General features: G+C 41.4%; 1 protein-coding gene across 5 annotated transcripts in view; it reads right to left on the bottom strand.

Annotated features, from left to right (window-relative positions):
- Positions 1 to 14,254, bottom strand: part of CAPRIN2 (caprin family member 2) — a 36,759-nt gene extending 22,505 nt beyond the window's left edge. For 3 of the 5 annotated variants that reach the window (XM_075756181.1, XM_075756192.1, XM_075756206.1), the window contains exons 1-8: positions 13,626 to 14,103; positions 12,616 to 12,855; positions 10,586 to 10,648; positions 7,347 to 7,433; positions 4,699 to 4,937; positions 3,261 to 3,343; positions 1,112 to 1,276; positions 552 to 595 (exon numbers count right to left, since the gene is read on the bottom strand). In XM_075756181.1, coding sequence (XP_075612296.1) covers positions 552 to 595; positions 1,112 to 1,276; positions 3,261 to 3,343; positions 4,699 to 4,937; positions 7,347 to 7,433; positions 10,586 to 10,648; positions 12,616 to 12,855; positions 13,626 to 13,655 — 951 coding nt within the window. In that variant the 5' untranslated portion in view covers positions 13,656 to 14,103. The other 2 variants (XM_075756198.1, XM_075756209.1) reach the window with 2 other exon arrangements.
- Between the last annotated feature and the right edge of the window lie 857 nt (positions 14,255 to 15,111).

Here is a 15,111-nt window from a genome sequence, read left to right as displayed (position 1 = left end):
CTTTTGAACCAAGTCAAAAGTTTGGTTTTTATACTGTTGCCAGTTGAAGCTCGAGTACTTAATTCAGGAGTCTGAGGGCTGTTGAAAGAGGTGTGCATGCAAGTCTGTTTTGGAATTCTTACTTTTCTGACAAACCAGAGCAAGACCTACATCATTCTCAACCTCACTAGTATCAAGCCTACTGCAATAAGCTTAGCTTCTAGAGACAGCTTTAGTAGATGCGTATTTTCTCTAATCCATAGTACACAAAAGATCAGTGTGTTTCCACTCTAAAGGTTGATGCTTTGGTTTATTCAGGAAAGTACCAGAGCATTAAAGTACTATACTGCTTCATGTAATGCTGCCGCATTTATCCCAAAATACCCAAGAGAAGCCATAACTTTAGGGTTAGAAATAGAAATGCAACCAAGTCTTTAATGCTTCCTACATAAAGGAACACCTAAGTTGCTGTTCAGACTCCCTTTTTAAGTTAAGAAGGGCTGTAGAAGTGCAGTTATGTCTCTGATAAATCACAATACTAAAAGGAAAGCAATTAGCAGTGAGTATCTTACCTCCTGTGGTTGTATTTCAGACTTCATAAGCTCCATAATGGATTCTAGAGAAAGGATGTTAATTTGTTTCAACTGATCAGATGCAGAAAGGCAGACCAAACAGTAGCAAGTCTTTAATTCTATTTAAATATAGTAGTGCCAGTTGCTAAACCAGATATTCTGAAAGCTCAGCTTGTCATTTAACATACTATTTTTAGACAAACTTTTATTTTCTGATTCAGTTTTACATTTGCAGAAGTCTAGAGTTAAGCAAGAAACATTTTGTAGCATCTATAATTTGATTATTGTTAATATGTAACATTCCCTACACCAAACAATTCTCACATCTTCAACATGGAGACTTGCTCAGAAGGCATAAACACCCTATTACTATAAATTAGATTTTTCTACATTATTAGCCAGACTAAGGCTGTAAGCCTTTGCAGGTTCCATTTTAGTTACTACATTGCAAGTAAACTACAGCACCGGATTAGATTTAGCATCAAGCTATGCAAAGTCAATGCTCAGTTAAAGCTTATCTCAACATTATGATACATAGATTGAACCCTGTAATATTCCACCTGGTTCTTTGACAGACTCTCCTTTTGACATCTGCCTTGTTCTCTCAGATTTTCTATTTACTTCTTCTTCCAATTCTTTTACTGGCACAGCGGTGCGAGGAGTTGGAATACTTTCAAAGTAGCCAGAGTCTAGAAGTTTGGATAACAGGTCCTTCATGTGTTTATCTGAAGAGTAAAAATCCATGAAGTTAAGATGTGAAAATCTGAAATTAAGGGTATTCAGATTACTCCTTACTTCCTCCCTCTATATAAATTGCAACTTCAACTCACACATCTTACCAAGTTACAGCAATGAAATGTCTTAGTAAAGGAAATATTTGTTAAACTGCTTTACATATTACAACTGAAAACATCTCTGCTATCCAGGGGTAAGACTGCAGCTTGTGTTTAAATGCACACAAGGTAAACACTGAGCCACCTGGTCTCCCACATGCGTAGAAAGGGATTTGTTTACCATCTATAAGCTAGCCAGCATTGATACTAAAAACAGTTGTGCAGACTGCAGCATAGGTAAAGCTAAACAAAGTCACTACGGGGCTACCCTGCAAGACCCACTTCCCAATGATAGGATGGTAAGTCTCAGAAGGAAAACTTAACTGCAAAAACAAGCAGGGAGGGAAAAAAGCAAGAGACTGTTCCAGACTGAACTTAATCCTCTGAAGTTCTGCAAAAGAGTCAAAGCTGACACGGTTGAAGGAAAATTAACTCTCTACTCTGAGACGCACTGTCCAGTTTCCTCCTTCATGCAAAAAAAGGAGACAGCAGCTTAGCATGTAAGACCTCAGAAGCAGTAGTGACAATAGAAATTGTTTCAGAGGAGCTAGAGACAGGGCAGCCTTGAAAACCGGAAGAATATTCAGTGAAAGATCACTTCTACCAGTGACAACCATATAAACAAGGGGAGTAGCTAAAATTTAATATGGATATAAAAAATTGTCTTCCAAGGCAATAAACACTAATAAGAAGTCATAACAGCTTTATCTGAAGTTTAGCTTGCACACAAAAGGATGCAAGACTAACACTAAAGGGATATAGATACTGACAAAAAATAGTCACAAGAATTGTTTAGATGATAACCAAAAAGCTACAAGAGTTTGGAGTCCAGGATAACTAGGCAACTATCAATTCATGTCAACAGATACAAGGCTAAAGTTACCAGCCAGTAGCGATACAAGGCCAGCTTGCACTTTGTCCAGAACCATATGAGAAGAGTTAACACTTAGTTGTCAGTTCAGCTATCTGAATGTTGAAATTACATAGGGTACCTTAGTGCTCTGGTCTAACAGTTTCAATTAACATTGTCAATGACAAATGAAAGATTAGTGCCACACAGCCATTACAAGTTTGAAGCAGACAAGACAAGCAAGGTCTGTTTGCAGCAGGAAAGACACTACAACTCAAGTAAGGACAGCTTCCTCATAAGCAAGTTCTTATAGTTCCTATAAGCAACAGGAACACAGAATGCATATGTTGGCTTACAACCAAGTTTTTTTGAAACTAAGCCACAGATGGAAGAAAAATATCTGGCTTTGACAGATTTTGGTGTGCTCAAAAAGTAAGGACACTTGTAACAGGCCAAAGGAAAACTGTGCATGATTAGAGATCACAGCAAGTTCCATTAATGACTATCCCTCCTTTGTGTTGTATCCTTTACTGTAGTCAGACAACAGGTATGAACCTGGAATTGCTAGAAGAGGAAAGAATTTTCAGTGCTGTGGGACCTTCAGCCTGGGGCCAATGAAGCTTTCTAATATACATCAGTATACTCAACTAAGTATTTAACAGCTGGGAACAGTGTTCCAATCTTAACCTATTTGCACATAACTATCCAAAAAGCTTCCCACTGCTGGTTCTGCAAGTTATTGATGCATCAGCCTTTGAATTACTGTCATCATTATTCCTCAAAAAGGTGCTAGTACATTGGTAGAAAAGTAAGTTTTTTACCTGGAAAAAGGAAACATGCTATATTGTTATTGATCTATACTTAAAAACCAGAACTTAACACAAACAACAGTTCATCTTTGGATAACTGAGTTATACACAGCACTTGAAAATGCTTAATTTAATGGCCTTCCATGTATATTCACTGGTTTTAAGATGTTTAAATAGCACAGAAATTTCAGATCTTATTTCTCTATAAGACACTCACATGTTGTTCCAACCACAGGTTTCTCACTTCCTTCTAAAAGGTCCCAGAAGTAGAGAGATGATTGTTCCATCTGGTCTTCAACACTAGAACAAATGACAGTTTTACCAGGTAGAATCATAGCCAAGATCAAGTGTTGCAGTATCCCAACACCCCTCCTTTTAAGAGGCTGACCAATGTTTAATCTTCTAAATGAAGGCTGTATCCAAGGAGTGAATCCTAAGCCCATTATCCACTACTGAAAGTGATTCATCTGTACTGTTTGTATGTGATTTAATCTAGCAAAGACAAGGTCTTTTCTGGTAATTAAGACAGATTAGAGAGCCTAGCACTATCCCACAACACTATATGGCTGGCCTTCACTCCAAGCCAGGATTCCTTGACAGGGAAACAATTGCTGTTTAATCAGCTGATCATCTTGTTTATTGGATGCACACATGCAGGGGCAACTACCAACAGCTCCTGCCACTCTGCTAGTTATTGAGAAACTTGGGCATAGGTCCATGATCCACCTCACACCCTCCAGACAATGGATTGTTGAAGTCCACCAAGATGAAATTTAGTATCCCAAAGGAAGGGATTATACTTCTTGTAGAAGCATAATACAATGAGAATAAGCTAGAAACAAAAGTTATTACACTGAGATGAGACTTATTGTGTGGCTTTTTATAACTAGCTGTTCGATTAGGCAAGTTTAGCATATGACAAGTGATTACAAGTTTCAGGAACTTAGGTAATTTTGAATATGGAAATAATCTTAGCCATAGTGTTTCAATTTACCACCTAATAACTGCTTTTTCCATATTTAAATACAATTCTTAGTATACTATCTTAGGCTGTCATGCTAAACAAGCATCATCGCACAAGCATGATGCCAAGTTAATAGTGACATACATTACATCTGTTGACAACTTATTACCTTAAGATGTACGACATTTAGTGCACAGGTATCAAAACGTTCAAATTTTTAAAGACTACTTTGAAGGTAATAGCAAGAGAGCCTCAGGACTACCACCTTACACTCCTTTGGAATAAAGAAGTACATCTGGATCATCATGTGAATGGAATATAGAACAGTTCTCCTGTGTTTACTGCACTTTTTTCATTTCATGAACAGTGAGACCTCAGGGAAGCAGCACACCACCAACCTCCCTGCTTATAATGGTATAGGACTCTCCCCTCTCAACCTCACAGGGAGACATAGGGTGGCAGGGCTTGTGTGTAGCTTGCACAACTGAGGCTGTAATTACTGCGGCTTTCCTTTGACACTCAGTGAGTTAAATCTGCTACTTTCCTAATCTCAGACTAAAGCAAGTGTACTGAATAGAATTTTAATTAGTGTCCCAAAACATAATATTTCAAGACATGGCAGTGTCAAACAGAGGACATCTACTGTAATGAATGAAGCATACCAATTAGACAAAAAAAATCTTGAACTTACCTCAAGTTCTCATTTCTTTCTGGACATGTCAGTTTTGCAAATCTTATGAGGTAGTCTAGTTCTTTAGAAGGCAAATATATTGCACCATTCACACCACCTTTGAAATCTTTCTGAACATGCTCTTGAGTGAAGTTCTGCAGCACATACTGGACTTGGAGTATTGTACGCAGTTTTTTCTTCTCTGCTTCAAGCTTCAGTAGACTCTCTCTTCGCTGAGCCTTCCTCTGTGCTTTCAGCAGCTATTTTAATACATGAATTCCACAGTTAAACACAATGGTTTAGTAACAGGGTTCTAGGATAAAACACATCAAGTTCCAGTACTGATCATCCTATGTTGATCAAAATAGATACCAATTTTGGTTAGATAACAGAAGCTCCTAATTCTCTCTTCAGATACCCAAGATCTTTCAAGCTCCTCCTCTGGAAGAGCTCCCCATTTACCTACTAATTCTCTACACATCTAGCTTTTAGTCAAACTAGATACTGGTAGCTTCACTTGTGATATGCTTTTATGATATTTAGATCCTGATTATGCCTGCTAGTTGCTTTATTATAACAGCTTTCATAGTTGAATATAATGAATTGATACAAATGCACAAATCTAAGTCTAGCTGACCTTTAACATTTATCATATGAAGTTAGTAATTTGCCTCAAATTTCTCCTAGCAAGACAAATGCCTCTTCACTTTTGAATATTCCAAGTTAAATGATACAGCAGAATCCTACAGTTACTCTTATTTCTGTTGGCAGAAGACTGAAGCACTCAAAATAAGCAACAAAAATCACAGAACAAACAACCCCCATGCATTTGAGGAGAACTTTCTCATGTACCAATTATGCAGCAGAAGCTATTCAAGTAACTGCAAAATCCAAAATGCCTCAATATAGGGTATCTTAAGTTTCTTTGCAAGATGTATGAAAATTTAGTTTTCTAGAATGCACTGGAAAGAATATAAGGATGTTGTTGCCAGAACAGCCCCAAGTGTTCCAGTAATGGGTATTGGCTGTAGAATCCATACTGGTAGAAGTAGAGCCAAGGAAAAACCATTGTGTTAGCCTTTAAATATAGCATAAGTTCAAGATCAAATGTGAACTGGTAGAAGTTAATGCTGGATTACTAAAAACACCTACAGAAAGATACACTGGGTCACAATCCTTCATTTCTGAGGATGCAACATGAAGCAATCCAAGTTTTGACATTCAGCACAGTAGTTTCCATGTTCAACATACAATGACTGAGGGAACCCAAAGCAGCAACACTGCAGAAAAGGCTCTTAAATTTCTGCTCACATAGTGCTTTGAGAGATTTACTGCACTACCTAGAGTTACTACATATACAAGAAAATCCTCTCTAGCAAAATTGTTTGGGTCTCAGTCAACACTGAGACAAGTAATTTTACCAGTCCTTCAGTATTCTCTAAGCAGCAGAGAAATAGTGCCAGAGCAGTGACTAATCATGTTTAGCATCCCAAGCATTACCTTGGATCAGATCTTTTCATAAGGATAGTGTTTACATGAGCCAAGAGACCAGTTTCTCCAAAGATAAAACACTTGCTTACACAAAATAATGTATGTAGCACTTTAAACCCTGAATAAAGACCCAAATAAAGCAGTAAATCTGTGACTTGCCATAATTAGAAACAACTACAGCAGAATAAGTGGCAAACTCCACAAGCTTCAATAAAATTTTACTGAGAGCTGTACTTCTCACTGAAAACAAAGCAATTTAGCCCCAGCACTTTCCCTCACTGGAAACATCAACACATTCCATTTAGAAGGGATCTTGGGATGTCATCTAGCCCAGCCTCCAGAACAAAGGATACACCAAATCAAGACCAGATTCCTTAGAGCTTTGTGCAGTCAGGCCTTGAAAGGACAGATTTTACTACTTCTCTAGGCAGCCCACTAGTTCTCAGTTATCCTCAGAGTGACCATTTTCCCTACCTATTGGGAAACTACTATTTCAATTTATGATCATTCCTTGTCCTACCACATCTCAGAGAAAAGCCTGGCTCCATCCTTTCAGTAACCTTTGTTATTTAAAGGTTGTAATATTACACCTCTTGCTGAGCCTTCACTTTACCAGGCCCGAAGCCCAGTTCTTCCAGGTTTTCCTCACAGGTCTCATGCTCCAGCCCCAGCCATTTGGATGCCCACCACTGGATACACAAAGGCTATAGGTAAACTTCAGTGTGTCCAGTGACCAGAACTAGATACAACTGGTTAACAAGTACCAAATAATCAGTTCTTCTTAATCTACTGGTCCTCAGTCTAAGGTTGCCAGTCTGCAACTGTGCAGGGGATGAGCCTACCTCAGGAACAAGCTACCAGCAAGATGACAAACCTAAGTAAACTGGAGTAAATCTCAAACACAGCTGAGTTCCAATGACTCAGTTTATTTAAGCACAAGTTCTTACAGGGGTACACAGTGAATAACAATATTGTGGAGGTCAATGGCACACAAAATTGTCAACATTTACTCTGCTCTACTGACTACTCCAGACAGTTTAAGCACATTGTTCTCCCAGGTTCCAAGATAGAAACTTCCTAGTATTCTGCATATTGGCATATAAGTGTAGCCATTAGAAGAGTAGCACAAACTTTGCAGCTACCTCCTGAAAATATAGGGAAGAGCATTTTATACTTACATCTTGGCTAAGTCCTGAAAAAGTCTTCTGAAGTTCCTTGGCAAATTCCAAGTTGTGTACTACTTCATCGTATTTCTCCACTGCCTCCTACAAAGGAGTAAACATAAAAAATACATTTTTATCTAAGACCACTGGTTGCATCTCAATCCCCTTGTACTTAAATTCACATTGAGAACTAGTCATTTACTGCATAATTTTCTGGAAATGTAACTGCTTTAAAAATGCTATGTCTGTAACTGGAACTTTAAGTTTAGCTGTGAATATCATTTACCCATGACTGTCTGAGAAGTACAAAGCCAGCTCATACCATCACACAGATATCCTACAAGTTTGCCTGTATCAGACTTCTCAGGCAACATCTTGGGCAATACTTTTATACCAATGTTGAAACAGGAAAGCCTGGATACCAGTTATTTAATTTTTCCTTTTGTTCCCATAGGTCTCTGCAATTAGAGGTAAACAGCTACTTTAAATCAGATACTAATATGAAAGCCTGGAAGGAATATAGGAGACAGACAAGTTCAGCACAGATCTTTTAGCCTGATGCTTAGCTGAATGCCTTTACAGTACAAACTTCAGAAAGCAAAAACAATACAGAAGGCAAGTCTACTTTCAGAAAAGTCTTTCAAATCTAGTTTCAACAAATAAAGTAGTGTTCCTGTCTCCGCTAATGGCTTCAACCAATATTTTACTAGCCAGTCTTCAAAAAGACTGCTCCAAGTAGATTAATTGCATTTTGATGTACCCTATTTTTATGAATTTTCCCCCACTAAGGAGTCAGTTTATAACTCTCCTTGACAGCTCTGAAGAGAGCAGAATGCTGTAGTTCAGACATGCTGCCCATATCCTCACACCATAAGACATACCTAGGAAGTAACAAGTTAAGTTTAATTTCAGTTGTTCACATGCATTTTACACTCAGTTTGGTTTATGCTTATGACATAGTATCAGAAGTTTTCCTAGAATGGGCCCATCAGTCTAACATAGAGCTCTTTCAAAGTAGTGTTAGTGTTGATAAGTGTTTCATAGTGCCATGACAAAAACTTAATCAAAATTGTTTTGGCTAGAAGAGACCTTTAAGATCATCAAGTCCAACCATTAACCTAGCACTGCAAAGTCCAACCACTAAACCATGTCCCTAAGTGCCACATCTACATCTCTTAAATACCTCCAGGGATGGTGACTCAACCACTTCCCTGGGCAGCCTGTTCCAGAGCTTGACAACCCTTTTGGTGAAGAAATTTCTCCTAATCTACTGTCCCAATAAGATCTGGGACATGTGCAAATTCCATGTGTGTTCCTAAGCAACTGAAAAACAAGTTACAAAACAAGACAAAAAAGCAGATTGTATTTAATACCTATGATCCAAATCCAAAAGGCTCTTGCCCACCTGAGATTAAGTTTAGAGGAATTAAAAAAGAGCATCATCCTACTTCAAACCATTAGATTTAATTTGTTTACTTCTGCACTTGAGATGGCAAGAGGCTACAGACTTTGTAGTTAAATGCTAAATGATCATTTACTCCAATAGATCTACCCTGCTTTTAAGTAGCAAGTTATCATTTCCCCTCTTACCCCATTTATCTAGTTCTCATTTACAAATGATTCAGAGAATCAGAAATAGTATTTGTGTTCTCATACCGCTGCACTGTGTTAAAGTTAAGTCGATGAAGTATTTTTCCAACTGGTTCATTAGCAGGATCAGGACTACCACTGAAGAGTCAGTGCCCTTTATCTCACAATTGTTCTGTAGCATGCGTGAAGTACGTTTTAAAAATGTGACTTCTAGATGACTACAGCAGTAAACCCTTTGGATTGTGTGACATACTGCTCAGACATGCTTAAGAATCAATAGCTTTCACTTACAGAAATCTAGTTTCAGTTCTAGAATCCATTCTATCCAAGACAGGAAAAAAGCCAGAGCCACTGTTTTAACATCAGGCAAGTTTAAGTTAACTCCACAAAGTGGATCCCATTTGTTGAGTAGTGATCTTGCATCCTGGCATTCTAAACTCCAGCAGCCTTAGGTACAAAACAGACATACTGTTCTAACAGCACTTGAAAGTGCTGGCAACTCCCAGCTACCTAATGGCAGCACTAGGACAGGGGAGTGTTCCCAAGTAACTCACAGCTACACTCTTGTGTTAGGGAAGCCTTCAGATCTCATCCAAGTTAGACCAGCATCTTCCTTTTACCAACAGGGACTGTTTGTCAGTAATACTTTAACAGCTACTTGTGACCAACAGCACTGTGCAGCCAAGAGGCAATTTCAGGTAACACCACGTCATGGTTTAACCCAGCAGACCCCTAGAACAATCACACAGCCATTCACTCACTCCCCATCATCCCAGTGGGATGGGGGAAAGAACCAGAAAAAAAGGTAAAACTCATGGGTTGAGGTAAAGATAGTTTAATAGGACAGAAAAGTCAGAGAATGTGACTAATAATAGAATATATAAAACAAGTGATGCATAGCACAATTGCTGACCACCCACAGACTACCACTGCCCAGATGGTTCCTGAGCTGTGGTCCCAGTCCCTGACAAGCCTCCCCCCAGTTATATACCGAGCATGACATCATATGGTACAGAATATCCCTTTGCCAATTTGGGTCAGCTGTCTTGGCCACGTCCCCTCCCAGACTGTTGGGCACCCCCAGCATCCTCACTGGCAGGGCAGTATGAGAAGCTGAAAAGTCCTTGACTTGGTGTAAACACTGCCTAGCAACAACTAAAACATCAGTGTATTATCAACATTATTCTCATCCTAAATCCAAAACACAGCACTATACTCACTGCTAGGAAGAAAATTAACTCTATCCCAGTCAAAACAGGACACAGCTGTTAATGAAGAAGTCATGAGGATTAATTAGCTACCTTAGAAGTCTTGAAGCTTGGCTTCTAACACTGCAATGCCCTATAGATAAGCTGCATACAGACACCTCATCAAGAAATAAAGGTACAGGAGCACTGAAGCTGAAAGTCTACAGAGCAAAGATAAACAAGGACCTTCTATTACTTCAGTACACAACATGAAGGTTAAAGCAGGAGACAAAGCTTATGGGCTCACCATTCAGCTTAATTACCAATAACACGTCCATTTGGTTTCATGAATAATACCATTGCAAGCCTGCAGGCATTACTTCTGCAAAACTACACCACCATCTCCTTCAGCAACCTATCCCTTCTGACATGTTGGAAGGTTTTGAGGCCAAACACTCCTGCATAAAACAAACTTACCAACTGGTCTTGATTGAGAGCTTCTCCCTTCTTCAGGCGATCTTTGTAGTCTTCTAGTTTGAGCTGTAGGAAAATCCAAAGTAAAGTTTTTATATTGATTTCTGTCATATGTGGAGTATGGGATACAAATGAAGTTACATATTCTCTCTGTATTTCAAGTAATCCACATATTACAACAGCATAGGAATTTTACTACTTCCTCTCATTTTCAGGAGAAAGAAACATGGAAAGTTTTTTATGCCATTGATTAGGCAGTCTCAGTCTCCAGGACTGCCTTTTCCATCTTTGATCTTTCATTTCTTACTTGCTACCTTTATTTCATTTAATAATTACTAATACATTGACAGTAGATCTTTAAGGGACTCCAAACACATTCAGTGCCCTTATTTTAAATTAGGATTTTTTTTTTTTTTTTTTAGCTTTTGCAAGTCAATGCTGGAATTTAGTTATCTTATCCTTGAATAATCCTACTTAATTTTCCAGATTATGTCTTTCAAAATCTGGCTTCAGTTATGTCATCAGGATTCTACAGCACTATTTCCTAAGAAAGTGGACTAATGTTTTTAGGGAAGAAATAAGATTTCTAATATACTGAAACAGTTTTTAAAAGCTGATTAAACTATACAAACTATTAGGTATTACAAGCTTCTTTTTACACACAGGGAAAAGAAAGGGGAGTTCACTGCCATGAAGATGAATATTATTTCATTTGTATATCTAGTCACATCGGGTTTTACTGACACAGTACCTGTCAAAGCCTAGGACTAGGAACACTCTCTAGTCATTCTAGTAAATCACACTTTCATTTGCTGGTGACACCATATTATCATTCATATGAAAAAAATCAAAGATACTTGAGAAATTGAAAAATAAGCTTCCTTGGTCAGAATTAGAATACAACACCACGTTGGTTAATCACACAAGGAAGACACACTTATCTGACATTATTCAAAATTACAGCATGATGCATGACATGAGACAGCAGTAATACTGCATCTCCTGCAGGAGGATCAAGTCCCCTAGCCACATGGCCAGAAGTCTGATCTACTCCCTTCCCTCTCTTCATCCTAAGACATAACACATAGCTTTTCAGACATTTAGAAAAAGCAGAACATACTTGTACAATTGCTTTACTTGTAATTCTGATCCAGTGCCATAAGCAGCATCATCATTATTTCTATTATCTTACAGAAAATATCATTTTTCCCCAATTAAAAACCATGCACATAGCCTTCAGTCACCTGCCAATCAACTGAAAGTCTTAGAATGCAAAAACCTGACCAGCTATAGCCACAATTTTTTAGGTGTATCATCATCTCAGTTCTTATTAACACTATTCTGTTCCCCCCACTCACCCCACAAAACCACAGTTCAAACAAAGAGCAGGCTTTGGAGGCTTTCTGTATAAAAGCTTTCTAGTGAATAACATTTGACCATTTAAAATATAGAAGTCAAAGATCCACGCAAAGTGAAGGGCAATACATATTTAATATAATTTGACATTTCCATGAGTCAGAGCAAACACTGTTCTCATTTCCAGTTTTACATACATCTCTACATCCTAATATTAGATGCATGTAATCAATAGAAGAAATACGAAGATTCCTGCAACACTGAACCATCTCCAAATCAGTTTCAAGTTAGTTCCGAACTGATTCGGTCTATTAGAGAAGCACCCCAGTTTTGATCAACATTCAATTACTTTTGCTAACTATTGGACATGCACTGTAAAGCCAACAGCTGAGAGCAGGTTTATAGTTAGCTGCATTCCTGATTCTCTAAAACAATAATGTTATGCTCACACAGCATCAAATGCAAGTAGCCCATTTCAGAACAGTAAGAGTAAAGAACACCATTCTTCACGATACAGGAGGTATAAATGATAACAAAAAGTCACTAGCAAATCCACATTTAGGTCCTTTCACAGGTTATTTTAATCCATGATTACTCTCTGTGCTATTATAAAATAAGCAATGAGTTCTTACAATTAGCAGTTTAGCTACATGCCATACCAAAGAAAAACAAGTTACCTTCTTTTTCTCAATGTTCCTGATCTTGTGTTTGAGGCAGATAAGCCCATTATCAATGTAAGTCTCATATGCCTGGGAAGGAGAGGCTGCCGAGTTCAGCGCAGACTGCAGGGGGCTGGAGGGAGGTTGGCTCTCCCCAGAGGGGTTCACCTGCTGCTTGGCCGCCTTCATGCTCTTATCCTCCCCCTCCTTTGACCGGCCTGAAGGTGATGATGGGCGACGGAAAGGGGCTTGGGAAAGCTGCACCATTGAAATGGATGGAGCTGCAAAGAGACTCTTTTTATTTAGTTCTTTCTCGACCCCCCCCCTCCCCCCTTATGTTACATCTTTTCTTATCATACATTCAGAACACGTAGCCACAAAATTGAGCCTCAGTAAGAATTCATCACAATCTTTCACTTTTCTCCCTCCCCCTTTCAAAATATCTGTAACAGGAATTTCAAAGCAAGGCAAACTTTGTATTGTTCAAGTCTCCCCACCCATCCAGACACCAGAAATCCTTTACATAGGCAGAATCAGACAGCACAGGGGATGATTCCAGAAACCCAATATAGTGCCCATATGAAAACTAGGCGGGTTTCCTGCACACATCACCCACAGCGAAAAAACTGCAAGCAAGCAATTGCAAATCACGCTGCCAGCCTTGCATCCAGCCTGCAGCCTGAATCAAGATTTAGAAGTGGCGTGCCTGAATGCAGAGCCTCTCTTCTTCTCACCTCCCATTAAATCAGTTTTACCCCTTCATGACCTTTGCAGCAATCAACCAAATATTTAAACTAAAAAAATTTCAACTGAAAAAGTGAAGACAAAAAATTGCTTAATAAAGCAAACAGCACACTCCGTTACAACGGCATTATTCTTCATGAGGAATTGGTTTCTGCCTACACCCATCCAAAAGATGCACTTGTGCCACAGCAAGACACCAGCTTTGATGGGAGGGGCTGGGCTTTAACCTTGAACAGAGAATTTCTGTAAGAGATGCTCCACCACCCTCATCTTCAACTACTTACACCCGCTCCTGGAAAGCAATGACACCACATTTCTGTCTCCCTGCCCGCCGGGGAGGCCTGCGGCACATCACCCCAGCGGGCACAAGCCGCCCACGGCAAAGGGAGGTGAGCGGCCGGGGAAGAGAAAAACCTGCATTTCCCCGGGACCCCCGCTCAGCCCCTGCCCCCGCCGGCGGGCAGGGAGGTGCCTCCGCACCCCACCGGCTCCGATGCCCGCCGAGGGGGGAGCCCGGGGTCAGCCCCTCACGCCGCCCTTGCCAGGGACGGTACGCCTCGCCGCCACGGCGGAGGAGAAGGGAAAGGAGAGCAGCGGCAGGCTCCTTCCCGCCGGCGTCGCCGTCCCGGGGATTCTCCTTCTCATTCTCCTTCACCGCCGCTTCCTGCGCCTGCTCGCGCTGTCGCTCGCGCTGCGGCGGCCGCCACCGCCGCCGCCAGGCTGCAGAAGTCCGCGGCCGGCCCCGCACCGCCTCGCTCCCGCCTCCCCGCTCACCTCGGTGCCCGCACACGCTCAGGCCCGCCCCACCGCCCGCCCCCCGCCTGATATAGCGGCGGCGGAAGGCCGGGGCGGGGCGGGGGCGGGGCTCATGGCGAAGGTCCCGGGCTGCCTCCCAATCGCCGGCGCCGTCTGACTTGCCCGTCTGCCTTCCCGCTCTGCGCCGCCGCGCCTCACGTGACGCGGGGAGGGTGGGGACCGTTACTCGTTGGCGTGTGCGAGGGGGCGGGACGTCTCCCTGTGAAGGTCAGGGTGCCCCCCACCCCCCCTCCCGGGGGCCGCCCTTGCATCGGGGGTCTCTGCGTTCAGGGGCTGAGGCGTCAAACTGCCGGGCGGGACCCGGCGCTCCTCCGGAGCGTTGTGCGGACGAGGGACCCGAGCGACGGCCCTGGCGGCAGGTGGGGAGCAGGGCGTCCTGGGAGAGTACGGCCTGCCACCTGCTTCGTGGGGAAGGGATGTGTGGCGTGAGGTGGCCCTGTGCCTTGCTTTGTCCCTAAGGGAGAGGTTTGCATGGGTCCTGCTATTGTCCACTGTCTAGTCAGATCTGTCACAATGGTCTCTTAAAATAGTGGGCCCAGGACAGGCCGGCTTCTCTTTCCGGGTGGCCTCGAGGAAGGGGTCTCGTCATCCCAGTGCAAGGGGATCCCTGCCTCCACCCAGTCACAACGCAGGGCCCAGTTGGGCCCTTTGAATACATGTGTTGGGCAGCAGTGGGACAGTAGGAAATGTTGGTCTGTGCCTGTTTAAACCAGCAGAAGAGTTCCTCTAGGCTAGTGCAGAGCCCCTTGAGGAGCTTTACGGGACTGTGGGTCATCTGTAACAAAAGATGCCTCTGTAAATGCAACCCAGTGGTGTAAACACTTGATAGCTAGTAAAAGCACTTAAGTCCATTGAACATAGACAATAAAATAATCACAACCAACCTTTTGTTAACATACAGCAATGCCATCAGCACCATGCAAGGTGTCAAAGGCTGGAAGATGAGAAAACAGA

Source organism: Balearica regulorum, chromosome 1, assembly GCF_011004875.1.
Source record: "Balearica regulorum gibbericeps isolate bBalReg1 chromosome 1, bBalReg1.pri, whole genome shotgun sequence".
Taxonomy (NCBI): domain Eukaryota; kingdom Metazoa; phylum Chordata; class Aves; order Gruiformes; family Gruidae; genus Balearica; species Balearica regulorum.
Note: the sequence above shows the minus strand (reverse complement) of the source record. Positions and strands in the feature narration are given on the sequence as shown.